This window comes from Nelumbo lutea, chromosome 1, assembly GCF_056320005.1.
Source record: "Nelumbo lutea isolate HS-2025 chromosome 1, American lotus-T2T, whole genome shotgun sequence".
Lineage (NCBI taxonomy): Eukaryota > Viridiplantae > Streptophyta > Magnoliopsida > Proteales > Nelumbonaceae > Nelumbo > Nelumbo lutea.
Genome location: NC_142684.1, coordinates 148,855,484 through 148,871,267, shown reverse-complemented (window position 1 = coordinate 148,871,267; position 15,784 = coordinate 148,855,484). Strand labels below are relative to the sequence as shown.

Sequence of the window (15,784 nt, the reverse complement as noted above, 5' to 3'; positions counted from 1 at the left end):
AACTCATCGATCGGATCTAAATCGAATTGAATTTGTTTTAAAAAAAAATCGAATTGAATTTGTTTTAAAAAAAAATCGAATTGAATATGGATAGATATCGGATATTAAATATCAAAGTTAAAAAGATCAAAACATTATCTACTATCAAAAAATAAATTAAAAATAACTGAAAATGCCTTGTGCATTTTTCTTTTATTACCAAAAATAATAATAGTATAATTTTTATATAAATAAAAGCAAATATATTTAAATATAAATCGGATTGGATAGGGTTTCACCACTTTTTATGTTATAATGGATCAAATTCGGATGACCCTATATTCGATTGATTGGATTTTGGATAAATGGATGTTTGTGTCGTTCCCTTGGTAGATTGTTTCGAATTTCGAACCACAAAATGGCAAGTGTGAATGCAGAGAGTTCTATGCAAATTATGCAGTGTTTTAATAACAGATTTAGAACCGGAATCGTCTTGGGCATCAGTTTTTGGGTTGATGGTTCAATCATCCGGTTTGAATGGAGGATCTGTTCTGCAAAAAAAATAAAAATAATAAAAATAAAAAAATGGCTAAAAATATTGAATGAGTCAAATGGGTCAATGGGTCAATGGTTCAATCATTCAGAACAATGAGTTATTGACCAATTTAATGTTTTTTGGCTAGGGAGCGATTTTGGGGCCTTGAGGGTAAAACAAAATCAGTTACCTAGACAATTCCCAGGCTGAAAGGTTCAACTGTCTGGATCAACGACGGTTCAAAAACATTGGTTCTATGTGTTATTCACAATGCTAATTTGGGTCAAAATTTGGGCTTCAGGCCCAAGCCTGTTGAACCCAACCCAAATTCATATTCTGGGCCAGATTGGGCCTTTTTTTCCTCTCAAACTCTTTTGTAGTCTTGTTGAAAACTAAATCACGCGAGAGATGCAAATACAACCAAAAAAAAAAAAACACAAGAGATGAGGTGAATTATGTATAAAAATAATGTGTATTATAATTCAGGGTAAAATATAAAAACCTCCCTGAAGTTTTTGATGATCATAAAAAACCTCCCCTACAATTTCACTTTAGTAAAAACCTCCCCTCTACTTTTAAAAAATTCAACAAATACCTCCCTTCTGTCAATGACAAAGATGGGAAAACCTTAGAGAGATTATTATTTTTTCAAAATACCTATTTTACCCTTTTACAAATTAATGTGCATTTGTTTTTACTAAAATAGCCCTATCTCAACAACTTCATAATCTGCTCAAACATTGTTCATCTTCTTCCTCACGACGCACACCAGCAGAAGGGCAGTGCACTCCATAATTAATGTGCATCTTGATCATTGATAGAAGGGAGGTATTTGCTGAATTTTTCTAAAATAGAGGAGAGGCTTTTGCTAAAGTGAAACTATAAGGGAGTTCTTTATGATTATCAACCACTTCAGGGGAGTTTTTTGTATTTTACCCTATAATTTATGTTTGTATTCATAACTTCTTATAGGAAAAATCTATGTTGTGGGACAGACATGATATGAAAAGGGGTTGGACCAATCAAACGTTGATTGGTTCCAAGTTTTTCTGGTATCATAGTCGTGGACATCTTGGGCTGGGCCAATTTCAATGTCGGATTTACATTTTGCCCACTCCCAAGTCCTAATCCTCTCTACAATGAGCTGGTTCTTGGGGCTTGACTAAGGCTGCATTTGGCATTCCTTATTTTAAGGATTATCTCCTTTTTACTGTTAAAATACTCATATGAATTCAGAGTTCTTAACTGCAAAAGGGAGATAAATTCTTAAAACAAGGAATGGCAAAATGCAGCCTAAGTGGGGTAGGCCTTAGGCTGGATCGAGCTAGCTTTGCCAAATGCAATATCAACTTCTCCTCTTTCACCATGTGAAGGTTTAGGTCGATCTTCTTCCACCCCGTGAAGTGGGAAGAATGGTAACAGTTAGATGTTGATTGAGAATAGTGTATTTGGAAAAGTAGGTCCAACTCACATGGTAGATAGGAAACACCTCCATAATTGATGGTTCCAAACTTAAATTGCACCTAGTCTTTGCTAATGATAACGATTAATTCCACTTACCAGTAGTAGATTCCTCATTCCTCTATTCTGGATTTTCCTCATGTCACAATGCGGATTCTTTGTACATTCTAATTAACTGGTAGAAAATTTTCTACGACTACCAGGTATGGTAGAATGTTAAGTAACCAAAAGAAAGAAAAAAAAAAGTAGAATGTTGCTCATCTTTGCAATGAAGCTATATAAACAAATCTATTTGGGGAGGTGGGTTTTATGGGGCACATTTCTGTAACTGCCTATAAATGAAGAGGAAATAAATCTACTTTAGTCTGTCCAATCCGTCTAAATTGATTATTATTTGGACGGGTCCAACCCAAAACCAGTCTATTGACACCCTTAAGCACCATCATGTCGGGGGATAGCCTTGAGGGCAACATAAGAAACAATTTGAGATTGGGCTGCCATGGATCATATTGTTCCACTTTGCTGCTACCGCTGTCTGCATTAAGAAATTATTAATATCAGAACAAGTAGCAGTTGAGAGTGGAATAAGTTTGGGGCCTAAGAAAAAAGTATTTCAGGGAGGAGGAAGGAAATCAGTCTCCATTGCTCTGAAAGAAAAGCTTCAATTTTTCAAACAGCACATCATTAAATAATTGGGACATTATCAGACTTCCACCTAATTAGAGGCCATGTGATTTACTGTTGATCCCTGCTGAGAGAATCAAAGCTGTGTTTCCAGAAGGGTTGATTGATTTATTGTCAAAGTTTTGAGATGAGTATTACTATTGAGTTTAGGATTGAATTTCTGATAATAATTAATAATTACCACATGCAAATCCAATCAAGTAAGTCTGTATCTTCATCATTCATGCGATAACAATAGAAAGAGCAGACTGAAATGAGCAATATGTTTTCCTTTGTGACTGTAATTGTTTTGTCTGAGGTTTGTTGTCCACATTGAATTTCCACCAAAGGTGCAGAAAACCATTAATCATTTATAGTCATTATATCATGGCAAAATTTATAGCGCATGAGCCGCACCATGAAGCAAAAAAATGTCAACCAGTCAAAAAAAGGCACATCACATTTGACATCTTTAGCATTGTTGTTAAGGTCTTGATGGTAAGCACACTTTGTAAGATATACATCTTAACTGGTAAGCACACTTTGTAAGATAGACATCTTTAATGTGACTAGTTGGGATCTTGATTCATCTTTTATTCCAAGTTTAGAATTTTTTTTATTTGCTTTGCTGATAATAGACTGATTTCAGAATATGTTTCCAAAATCTAGAATAAGCAATAACTGGTTTATTTATTTATTTTTTGGTATTAATCATTGTCTATAACTAGTTTATTGAGGGTGCCAAATAGGCACCACTTCAACACTTTCTCTCTCTTGCTCTTTTGCATGCATTGAAAATGAAAAGGTCAACTTTAGTTTATGTGCATGTCAGCCATTATGGAAGTTATTTTTTTAAATTTTCACAAACGGCCATGCGTTTTTTCATTGTTACGCGGATGTGGAACCTGGTGGCACCTAGTGGCCCCTAATGACAGTTAATTGTCATAAACACTTATAATTATTGCATTTCTCGGTTTTACCAACAAATAAAATACAAGCGTTTATTCAATGAGCATACCAAACACAGACTTAGTTGATGTTTATCACATTGGGTTGGGGATGTTTTTTATTAGTTTGCTTCTTTTGTTTTGAATTAACTAAAACTTTCCATTAGAATTGGCCATAGCCAATCGTTGATATATTTTACGTGTGGAACCTGCTTCTGAAAAATGAAAACAGACAACAAAGAACAGTTTTCACTATTTTCATGTTGTCTCGAGGAATATACCTCGAAGAAACCACCACACTGGCAAAAAACAGTCCATATTGCTTGAGGCAGCGGAAACTTGAAATTCTTTCTTGAATTGCATTGCATTTATCACACCATTAAAATATTAATGTTTACTATCTAGACACCAAAAACCAGAAATACCAGAAGAATAATGAACGAAAAGAAAGAAAAGAAAATAAAATAAAATATTCATGCTCAAGCTGAGATCTGTCAATATTTTCCTGTATAGAACTCATTTCCTAATAATGCACATACAAGAACATGTCACCCTCTCGTGACAAGTTTTTGGGATCGGCTGAATCAGAGAGGCCGAGTCCTGCGTCCAGATGCCCGACCACATAGAAGAGCATTCTTTGGAATAGGGTATTCATCTCTCCATGAATTTGCAGGGGAGTAAACACGAAGATAGAACTGCTGACCCAAGTACTGTCTGGCCCAGTTCTCAGATCTGATGTTCCACATCCCCACATTGTCCAATGCCACGTAAATTGCAGTCCATGACTTGGGATAGACCTGCACTCCATCAAATTTAACATCGTAAGATATTTTCTAGCCATTCTTAGTGTAGGATCTCCAAGAAAGCTGCAAAGCCTTTGGTATTTCACTAGACCGAGAGACAGATGCTCCCCATATACTATTCTATCTCCTAGGTTCACCTCCTAAATGGCACATAAGTCCCGAATTGGCTCAATCATCTGCCAGTAAGATGCATCCAGGTGATCCAGTTTAGGCTATCCCATCACCAATAGAATGAGCATTGGAGTATCATGTTTTGCCAAAGAAATCTGGCATTTACAAATTGCCAGTATTTGTTAACTCTACCATATACAAACTCTAACGAATGGAATGTTTGATGAACTAGCAGAAAATCAATGCTGAGTGGTTACAGAGGCAGGTATTTATATATGCACATTCCTATGCATCAAAGGAGTCCAGATATCCGTTTCCTACCTGTGTATTGCAACGAGCAACTGTATCTCTCAAGTTGTAAGTGTCTCTGCTTGCAGGTGACCATTGCCCTCCATCCATCCTGCTCATGCGACAAATTCTTGTTTCAGAAATCAAGAAGCAGCAGAATAGGGAGCTTGACACTGGAAATGATTTCAGTAAACAGTCTTACCCCACAACAAAGAAGGAATAACCATCAATGTGCCATGATTGTATGGTGTCTTCCCAATTCTCAAACACAATCTCAACAAAAGTCCGGAAATCAGCAGCCATGACAGAGGTCTGGAGGTAACCACCACCGCCAGTTGGATTGTCCGGAATGCTCCCAAGGGTGAAGACACCAGGGATCTTGTAATAATCAGCAATTTTCAACGGTGTGTCTGCAGGAATAAAGGACACACTGTTGACAGCATATCTCTGCTTACCATTGATGACAGGAGCATTGTTAGCAAGCCTGATTGTACGGGTAGTGTTGATCAACCCATAGTGGTAAGAACCTTGAGGATTGGGTCTTGGACCACTTGCTGTCAGATTCCATCTGGTTCGGGAAAGCACAAAACCCTAAATAAGAACTTATGGTATTATAGGAAAGTTCAACCAAACAGTTCATCATAACAACAAATCCAGGCAAATAAGACCAAGTCAGTTGTCCTCTGTCTTTCAATGGCTCACGCATTGTGTTTTTGATTTGCATGACCACATCTCCCACATATACAATGGGGAGTAGTTAAAAAGTGACAAGACATTCCACCGAAAAATAAGTTATGAAAACATTCAAACAATACAGACAATTGCCAGTGCGATAATACATAAATATAAGGGGTAGATCTCATTTGTTAGTGAAATTAGGGAAATACCGTATAGATCTAGCCTGGTTGAGAGACCAGTCAATCTCAATGGTTGGACCACCAGGGGGAGGACCTGAAACTTGTCCAGCGGAGTTGCTGTAATGGAGAATGGCTGTGGTTGTGAGCACAGGGCTTGTGAAGCGTGTGGAAACAACAATGTAGTAATCTTGGGGAGGCTGATCGGCAGTAACCAAGACAGAGTAGGACTGTCCAAGATGGATATCAAGAGAAGAATATGTGTTCTGCAGTGTGTGTGACCCTTCAACCTCTACCAAAGTCATCTTGTGTCCTGCAATTCTGAAATTGATGGATGTTGTGAGCCCCACATTTGATATCCGGAACCTGTAGGTTTTACCTGCCCAACAAGTTTTACAGACAGTAAGATTATGTGAATGGTATAATTAGATGAACACACAAACCTGTAAACTGAGAAGTGTGATTTGGAAAGGAGGTAGCGTATTTTTACCTTGATCAACTGTGAACGTGTAACCATTCAAACCACGGCCATTGATGAGAAGACCATCAGGGAATGGAAGGTCATGACCACTGTCTAAGATTGCTTTCAAATCCTGTGAATCAAAAGGTGGCATATCAAAGTCATATAATTTTCAGATCTGTTTTTGAACTATTTGCCATTACTTTGTTTCAGCATTCACAAATTAACACTATAAGCAGATAGTCCCAATTATATCCGAATGGCTAAATCTTCAGTCTCCAACGAGATGAAAATTTCAACTTTAATTCAACACCTTGTTCTCATCCTCTTTTGGTTGTGCCATGAGAATGAATGAATTCAGGTCTGCCGTACACAGAACCAAGCAATTCTATATCTGGTTCTCACTGGGTGAATGCACACCGGAAGTGTCTAGGTTTTCAAGTGCTGGGTATCAGCACTTAATCTAACCTGACATGTATTTACTATTTACTTAACCATTTTTTTTCATTCATTTGCCAGTGGAAGTCACGTACTACTCTTGGTTCATTCATAGATGGCCCTAAGCTATTTGATGATATACTTATCCCAAATTCAAAATTTTATCAAAACAAAGAATAGCTTCCTAATAGCATCGGATTAATATTGGAATTCAGAGATCATCTACAGTATGAATAGCAACTTCAGCATATTATATTCAACCACCCAATCTATACTCACAGTATGATTTTGCTTGAACCAATCGCCAGCCAGTATCGTGTAGTCCCCAGCAGGAGGAGGGAAAGGGACGGGTATCATCGGGCGGCTGTTGATCCGGATGCCACCAAATCCTCCCGCAGCCTTGTGGAATGCAAGCGACGGGAAGTAGAAGAAGCTGCCGATTTGATCCTTGACTTGAAGCACATAAGTGAAGTTTTGGCCAGGGGGAATAGGACAGTTGGTGCCATACACACCATCCTGCCACGAGTTCCTCCTCTGCTGAACGCCATTCCTGTTCAATCCAATCCGAGTATAACTCTTGAATTCCGTTCACGTAAAAGGAAAAGTAAAACAATGGGTAACTTCATCAAGAAAAAACAGCAGAGTTTGTGCAACTCTTGGATTGCTCCCCCCTACAGACCAACCCCAAGTGTGACCCACGAAGACATCTCCAGCTCAGAGACTTCAGCTCTGTCTGGCATGCGTCTTTTCATCGATCACATTATGTCGGTAGGGCGAAGTACCTAAAGCTGCATAAACTCGTTGTAGGACGTAGCAGTTTAGCAAGTGGGTCGAGTTGTACATGCTGTATATATATGGTGAGGCCAAACAAATGCAAAGGCTTTTATGATTCAACCATTAATGGTGGGTGACAGGTTTAACCAGCCAATTTCAGCAATTAATTGTGGGTTCTGATCAAGATTCAAGAGCTGCTGAATGATTCAACCCAGTGGCCTTGTATTAAACCTGAATCCTTTTCCTTTTACTACTTCAATAGTTCTAAATGCATCTGTCTTTCATCTATACTCGTACATGACATGATCGGTAACGAGACGCGTTGACCCGTCCATCTCCATTAAGAAGATGGTGGGCCCATCTAGCTAACAAAGTAAATTAGTCCAGCTGGTTCCAGATCCCAGATCCACAAACGATGAATTAATTGGGCAATTGGCAGCCTAACATTGCCGTAAGTTATGCCGCGAGAAAACTAAACATTTTAAAACAGTAAACCGCGAGATACCAAATCCTCAGTGAAAGAAAGCGAAAACGTGTTTTGGGTTTGGCTGCTTCGCTTAACAACCCAACTCTAAAAAGTACCACCCTTATGAATAGAAAATATCGTAATCCTCTCATATCCCTCCCTTTTCGTCAAATTGTAATAATATCCCCAGTGCAGAGTGTCAATTACCGAAACAACCCTACTGCACAAGAAATTCTTTCACCTCTTCTTCTCTTCCGGTGTCATACACGTTGTCAATTTTTTTCCCGAAAGAAAACCAGCGTTAGAAATTCGACCATTCAAAATGGAATCTTTAGAAAACTGTTCTCCAATGGCAAATTGAAACTCTCAAGCAAGAAAAGAAGAAGAAAGCAAAGATTTACAAAACAGGAAGACGAAAGAAAGAGAGAAAACAAGAAAAAGATTCGGTTTAGTTACCATGAGATGAGGAATGGCTCGTCCAAGCTGTTGTAGACACTGATTATCAAGTTATCATTCGTAACGCTATCGATCAGAGGACCTGGGAACTGGCCGTTGATCAAAATCCCCTGCAACGTTAACCCACATTAGCCAGGATATTCTTGAAAAAAATAAAGAAGAAGAAGAGATTCAAATCTATAGTCAATAGATTAACAAGAGAAAATTAAAGAAAACGAAGGATGCACCTGTTGTTTTACTCCAAGAGGATAAATGTCGCCATAGGTGACATTCCATGTAAAGAATCTGTAAGGGTCTTCGGCATTAATGCAAGAAACGAGGAAGAAGAAGAAGAACAGGTGAGAACAGAGAACCCTGTTGTCTCCCATTTACGTCCTCCAGTTGTCTCTATCAGATTTCAGGGAAACGGGCTTTCGACCTTTGATTCTGGAAAAGATGGTAAAATGGGGTTCAAATATATGGAGAGATAGATCTATGAAGCAGAAAGCCCCTACAGCGCTCAGAGGAATTGAAGAGAAAGGCGGGAGAGGGGAAAACAATGCAGCAGAAAGAAAGACGAAATAAATATCGAAATGCTCTCTCAGTGTCTCTCTGATTGCTGAGACCGAGACCGAGACCGAGAAATATGCATGGACTGAGAGGCGAGTGAGAAGCCTCAAATAATCAATCTCTTCCTCAGTAGTGGCTTTTGTACGCGGGAGAAGAGGGGCTGGGCTATGAGCTGTCAGTGATCTAAAAAAAGGGAACTCAAGTCAAGCGGAAGGCTGAAGCCAATCCGGCAGTCCCCCATAAGTGTCTGGTGTACTTACTAGCAGTTTTACCAATTACTACACAAGTAATCTTATATTTACCAAGTTATCCCTCTCTTTCTTACTTGTTAACAGACCAAGGAATTTTGCAACTCTCGCACTGCTCCGCACTACAGACAATATGGCAATTTTCTCTGGGTGTTCATGAAAACCCAAAAAACTGAGAAATCGACCCGAATCGAGAAATTGAACCAAAAGTTGTGGATAACAAACCGATAGATTTGATTTTTATTTTATTTTCCAAAATTTGGTTCAATTTCGATTAACCTAGAAGTAAAGTCGACAGCTAACTGAACTTCTCTCTTTCTATATATACACCGAAAAAACAAATCGATCAATTAATTAACCAGTTGACCGATTAACCGTCTAATTCAGTTTGGCACTTTTCAAAAAACCAAGGGACCGGTTCCGGTTCGGTTAAAAATATGTGCCAGCATCCCTAAATTTTTGGTAGTATGAAACCAGGTGGCCCAAATCAAAAGAGAGTATCGGTCTCACGAGGTGGTGTCTTGATGCATTGTACATGCGATACGTCCAATAATTATTAGAAATTTCGGGTCTAAGAAGCTTGTACAAGTAATTAGTTCCGACTGTTCTGTAAAGAGTGGGTTGGTCACTCGTGCCAAAAACAGAGATCAGTAGTACGATGCGTCTCGTATTAGAGAAGGCAATGATCAATGCAGAATAAAAATACATTTATCATTATACTTTCTTCCTTCATCTATTTGTTTGCTTGTTTCAACAATAGTTTCCCTATATAAGTTGATCATAATCATTGTTGCTGAATGAATCTTGATACCAAATAATATAAAAACAAAGTAAGAAAGAGAGAAGAAGCTTACTCGCTTTAATAGCGAGTAACAAACAAACTTTCGAAACAAGTAATGCAACAGACCATGTGCGTGGTGGAATATAACAATTAAACGTCACTGGCCGCTAAGAAGCTGCTCGTCCTGTGGGACTGGGACTGGGCCGCCTGGCCTGACCTGACCTGGTCCCTTGCTAGCTCTTAACAACAAGTACTACTCCATCTATCTTTTCTTTATTTCCTTCCCAAATAAATGCTATTATCTTTCTCTAGACGATGGTATTGGGGCGGGTTTATCTATAGCTTTTTTACAATAAAATATAGCACCGACGCGGTTAACAGATTTTTTGTTTTGTTTTCTGATATTAACACAGCATGAACCATTGTTTATGGAAACCTATTGCGCCGTCTGCGTAATCATCGGAATCACCGCGTCACGTATTCGAACCAGGCGTGTGTGCGTGAAATATATAGGCATAGCACCAGGGTTGATGATGACAGCTAAAAGAAAAGGATTGATGATGCCATGAGCTCTCAGGTGTGTGTGTATACGATTTTTGCTTCTGGGAAATCCTATCTCTTAATAATAGACATTGTAGCTACGTACTCCCGCAATCAACTCTCTGTAGCTGTTATATTTCACCATCAAAGATAATGCCGTACATACATCTTACGTGCTTCAACAATTTTAAATTTACATACAAAATTAGGTTTTAAGAAAAGGATTAGGATTATGGTTGGGAATAAAGGGTGTCAATTGAACTGGATTTGGTCCAATCCGATCCAGTCCAGTGTGAGTCCATGGATCAGGTCCAATCCAATCCAATGAATGTTTTGGACCAATTTTGATTGGTCCAATTCAATGTTTGGACCATTCAATCTGTTCAAGTTCATTTTGATTTAGATTGGTTTCAACCTAAACCCGGTCCATTGACACACATATTTTTATCTTATATCAATGGATCAGATATTGGTTTAATCCAACCCAATCCAATATATATTTATTACAGATGAATCAGGTCCAATCCAATCTAATAAATATTTTGGACCGGATTGGTCCAATCCAATATGTCCTGTTGGTCCATCCAATTCGTCCAAATTAATTTTGGACTGCAAGGAATTCAATCCAAAACCAATCCATTGACAGCCTTATTGAGAATTCAATAGTTCGGAATGAATCGGAATTGACCTTAACCCAGCCTAACTTGGCTCCACTTTCATCCCAAAGCAACCAATCTTGCAAAAAATTAATGACTTGTGATAAAATAAAGAGATTTATATGTAGAGATGCAAACGGATTGGATCGGATTCAAAGCAGGGTATATTCTGTTTAACTTGCATCCCAAATTAATCAATCTTGTAAAAAATGACTTTTGTGATAAAACAAAGAGATATATTTGTAGGGATGCAAATGGATTGGATTGTATTCGAAGCAAGGTATATTCAAATTCGATATGACACTGTTTCATGTCGGATCTGATCCGATTCGAAGATCCAATTGAATATGATATGATTCTATTTGAATTCGAATCTTATTGATAAGCCAAATCTTTAAGTCTGATCCAATCCAACCTATTATCTTTAAAAATTAGTGAATTATTAAAAAAAATAAAATATATTAATTTAAATAAAGTAAGAACAAAAAATACAAATACTTTTTAATTATTTTTGTCATATATATACATGTTTTTTATTAAAAAAATAAATAGTATAATAAATTTATAAAAATATAATATAAAAAATATTTATAAATAAATAAATACATATATATATATATAAATAAACATAATATATATCAGATCGAATCTTCTCAGATTGGATAGAGGATGATCCGAATCCGATCTTATGCTCACGATCTGAAAATCTAAACAAAATCATCCAAATTCGACCAAATAGGATCTGATACGATCGACTACGCATCTGTGCATCTCAGGGCTTCTTCAACTTACTCAAGACATTTCGGCTAATAGTAAATTAACTACCTGTCCGAATTCGGGCAACTGATCATGTTATAAATTAGGAGTCTCTAGTGGCAAGTGGCAACACAATACCACTGTACCAATCACCGAATACCCCCTAGTGCTACTACAATTTAACTCTTAGGTAGGGGTGGCAATTGCATATACCCGAGTAATTGAACCCACCCAACCTGCCCATTTACTTAAGGTTGGAAATGGATTGAATCACCTATAAAGTGTTTGCCGCTGTGCATTTCACAATCGATTCGTTTTTGCTGATATGACATATGAATGATAAGATACATCAGCAAATAAATGAATCGATACAAAAATAGTGCTTGGATTAGAAACGGTCATAAATCGTTTTTGCTTTCAAAATTCTCAATTTCACCTTTTAGCTGAAACACCTTTTGAGAAAGGTAATCCAATGTGGCTCCAGCTACCCGACTTGGCAAGTTGCCACTTCGGGTAAAATTTGATCTGGTGCTTCGCACGTCTATGATAATGAAAGACACAGCTTCCTCTTCCACATCTCTTGCTACCGTTGAGGGCTCTTATTCATCGACATTGGTTCTGGTGAATCAACTTTTCGAACACCATTTTCTTCTTCTCATAATCGATACTAGTTTTGCATCCCATTGTAGATGGCTGATGGAGGGATTTCTTCTTGCTCTTGCCTTCATCGAGCAAAGTTCTTGCCAATGTAAATAAGGATACTCCTTTCTCAACCATAAACGATCTCTCTTAACTTGTGAACTACCTGTTAAACTGTTTTCTACCTTTCTATTAAATTTATTGATGAAAGGAAATTTGGCCCGACCTCATAATAGGGAGATACGTGGACGAGATTCAGAATAAGTGACAATTCAATATGATCAGATCGGCACGTGGATGTGACTTGACACAAGTGACTGGTCAACATGATCAGTTCGCTACAAAGCGACCTCGGGTACCTTGATACCCTGAACTAAGGTTGTCTCAGTACCAGATCGCGACCAGGATAACGGTACCAAGTTCACTATAGATCGAACCCGAACAGATAGACCACCTCGGTCAAGACTACCTCAGGACGAGTATACCTTGGCGCAAGGTCACACTAGGACCACCTCGGTCCCAAGGCACTTCGGCATTCATATCAGGTCGGATCTAAAGAGCACGAGATTAGGAAGCTCGTCACCAGGCAATCCGAAACCTTACAGGTAGCTCGTTACCTGGTCAAGCCAACTTCCGCATTACAACCCCGAGGAGCTCACCACCGTATTCCGCATTTTACAGGATTATGACTTGTAACGGCTATATTAGCTCACCCACTCCCCGGTTCAGATGAGAGCAGGCAATCTTACCGATTGGTGGCATTTTACCCACCTAACACGCAAACGGATCCCATCACAGTGAGGATCTAGGAACCGCTCCACCAACCCACGAGGACTCCAGTATATAAAGACTTCACCCCCCAAGGGCGAAGGTATGTGTGTATGCGTAATCCAGTCCCCATCGTTGCTGGCAGCTAGATCGTCTCCAGCAGGGAGCACCCGGATTACGCCACATCATTTGGCGCAGTCTGTGGGAACTCGTTACTAAAAGCCTTTTATCTCCATTTCAAAAACCTCAAGCTCAAGATCAAACCCATGGCTTCCTCCAGCAACGCCGGACAACATAACGAAGCAAACATCTCCGGGGGCAACCTCAGTTCCCGTCCGTTTGCATAGGTCAGTTCACCATACCGCTCCCCGCGGGTCGGATTCTAGCACTGACTGTGCCTCAACCAACTGTGACTGTGAACGCCCCACTTCCCCCTGTAGTGGGTGCGACTTCCATTGAACCCTCTGTGGTTTCCCCTGGAGTCGAACCGAACCAACTAAGTGACCTAGTACACTATGTGCGGGCTATTCAAGCCCAAATGTAGCAAGTCCAGCAGTTCCAGCATTACCAACAGCAAGTTATGCACCACATGTACCAACAGCAGTTCCCACCGCTGTAGTAGAACCAGCAGTTGACCTCACCTCAGTGCCCTATCACACCATGCAAGCCTCACCGCCAGAACAGCCGTTCTTGCCGGGGATAGACCTCCCAGGTCTCGTCTCGCGGTAGGAGGGAAAGACAAGTTGTTCCTCCCATCTCCCAACAAGTAAGTAGGTCGAGAGATACTCGACCCACCAGAAATAGTCCACCTCGGTCCTCGCAACCAGAAGGCACTCTTGTAGGAAACCAGTTTGAGGTCCTAGCCACAGACTCCAAGCAAGGCCTTTCTGTCCACAGTAGCCGACAGTCCGAATCACTCCCGGCCAAGACACCGTCTTACAGTGCATAGGTCAGCAGCACTGCTGCAGAGCCAATCAAGCACCAGCGAAGGAGACGTGCTAAGGAACCTCGAGCAGTAGACCCAAGCTAGCTCGCGAGACCTAGCTGACCTGAGCAGCCTAAAGGTAGGGTGGAGGTAAGATCGGGAATCACAAAAACCGCTCCCCTCTCTCTATACCCTCTCCACTGTCCTCCGAGCTCCTAGCCTCCCCGATGTCGATGAACTTCAGAGTCCCCCCTGGATAAGTACGACGGGTCTTTTGACCCCAATGACCATGTAGACTCTTTCCAGTCCCAAATGCACCTTGCTAGGGCTGATGAAACCCGCATGTGCATTGCCTTCTTCACAACCTTCAAAGGGGTAGCTCGCACATGGTACAGAAACCTCGCGCGTTGGACAGTTAAAATTTGAGTGCAACTCGTACAATTGTCCACCTCGCACTTCATCACCAACAAGAAGTGTCTGAGGTCACAAGAAAGCCTCCTCAGTATAGTCTAGAGGGAAGGAGAGTCGATTCGAAGCTACATCAAACACTTCAACGACACTTGCTTGCTAACCCCGGACTTGGACCCCACTGTAAGACTCACGGCAGCAAAAAAGGGAATCACCCATAGGGAATTCAAGTGGCATGTGGTGGCAAACAAACCCAAAGACATCACCGAATTCCTTAAGCTCGCTGATCGGTTCATCAGGACTGAAGAAGAGATGAACCAAAGGACTGAAGCCCCGACAGAGAAAAGAAAGAGAGAAGACCACAACTCGAACAACGGTGGCGGTAAAAGGAAGAAAAGAAGGTCCCTAACCAAGGGAGGGAACATGTCAGATTTTCATCCCCGAGCTCCCCTGGTTGAAAGAACGAACTTCACACTCCTCAACGCGAAGTGAGGAGAAATCCTCATGGCGATCAAGGATGCCTCTTTTGTAAAGTGGCCGCCCCGGTTGAGGGGAGATCCTGCCACTAGAAATAAAAATGTATTTTATCATTTTCATAGAGATCATGGTCATAGTACCGAAGATTGTAAAAGCCTCTGCGACGAGATTGAAGAGCTCATCCGTCACAGGTACCTAAAAAATTTTGTACAAAAAAGTAATAAAAACCAAGTAGATTGGCAGGGGGAGCAAAGGAGAGATGCTTCTGAGCCCAGCAGCCAGCGCAACGAGCAACTACAAAGACCGTTGCCCGAAGAAAGACCAATCTGCAGGATGATCAACACGATCACCGACGGATCCATAGTTGCGGGATGCACCTCAGCCGCAAGGAAGTCCTTACTTCGCAAATTAGAACACGAAGAGCAGAATCCGCCGAAGTGACCTAGGCCCGAAGACCCGATATTCTTCACGAAAGACGATGCATGCGAGGTCCAGTACCCCCATGATGTTGCACTAGTTATAAATATGAGGGTCAACAACTTCGAGATGAAGCGTATCCTGGTCGACTCCGGTAGTTCAACAGACATCATGTTCAAAGACGTGTTCGACAAGCTCCAGCTCCAGGAAGGCGACCTCAAGCCAACAAGCACTCGACTAGTAGGCTTTAGCGAAGAAGAAGTCAGGCCCCTAGGGTCAATCTCAGTACTTGTGGAGATCAGCACCGGGCCTAGCATCGCAAGGTTCGAGCACACCTTCTTGGCTATGAAATTCCCTACGAACTTTGGAGTTGGGACAGTGCGAG

At 40.4% G+C, this 15,784-nt stretch overlaps 1 protein-coding gene across 1 annotated transcript; it reads right to left on the bottom strand.

Moving 5' to 3' along the window:
• Nucleotides 1–3,921: 3,921 nt before the first annotated feature.
• LOC148878285 (protein SKU5 SIMILAR 14-like) lies at nt 3,922–9,057 on the bottom strand. Its single transcript, XM_088952187.1, has 8 exons — nt 8,463–9,057; nt 8,236–8,345; nt 6,819–7,089; nt 6,132–6,234; nt 5,675–6,020; nt 4,990–5,355; nt 4,821–4,899; nt 3,922–4,382 (listed from the first exon to the last, which is right to left on the bottom strand). Exons 1-8 carry the CDS (start codon nt 8,601–8,603, stop codon nt 4,170–4,172), a joined length of 1,629 nt encoding a protein of 542 aa, XP_088808313.1. The 5' UTR covers nt 8,604–9,057; the 3' UTR covers nt 3,922–4,169.
• Nucleotides 9,058–15,784: the final 6,727 nt, after the last annotated feature.

Coding starts and splice junctions, on each gene's coding strand:
- LOC148878285 (XM_088952187.1), bottom strand. CDS start 8,603: ATGGGAGACAACAGGGTTCTCTGTTCTCACCTGTTCTTCTTCTTCTTC. Junction 8,346..8,462: donor CTCTTGGAGTAAAACAACAG/GTGCATCCTTCG, acceptor TTAACGTTGCAG/GGGATTTTGATCAACGGCCA. Junction 6,235..6,818: donor GGTTCAAGCAAAATCATACT/GTGAGTATAGAT, acceptor TTTGATTCACAG/GATTTGAAAGCAATCTTAGA.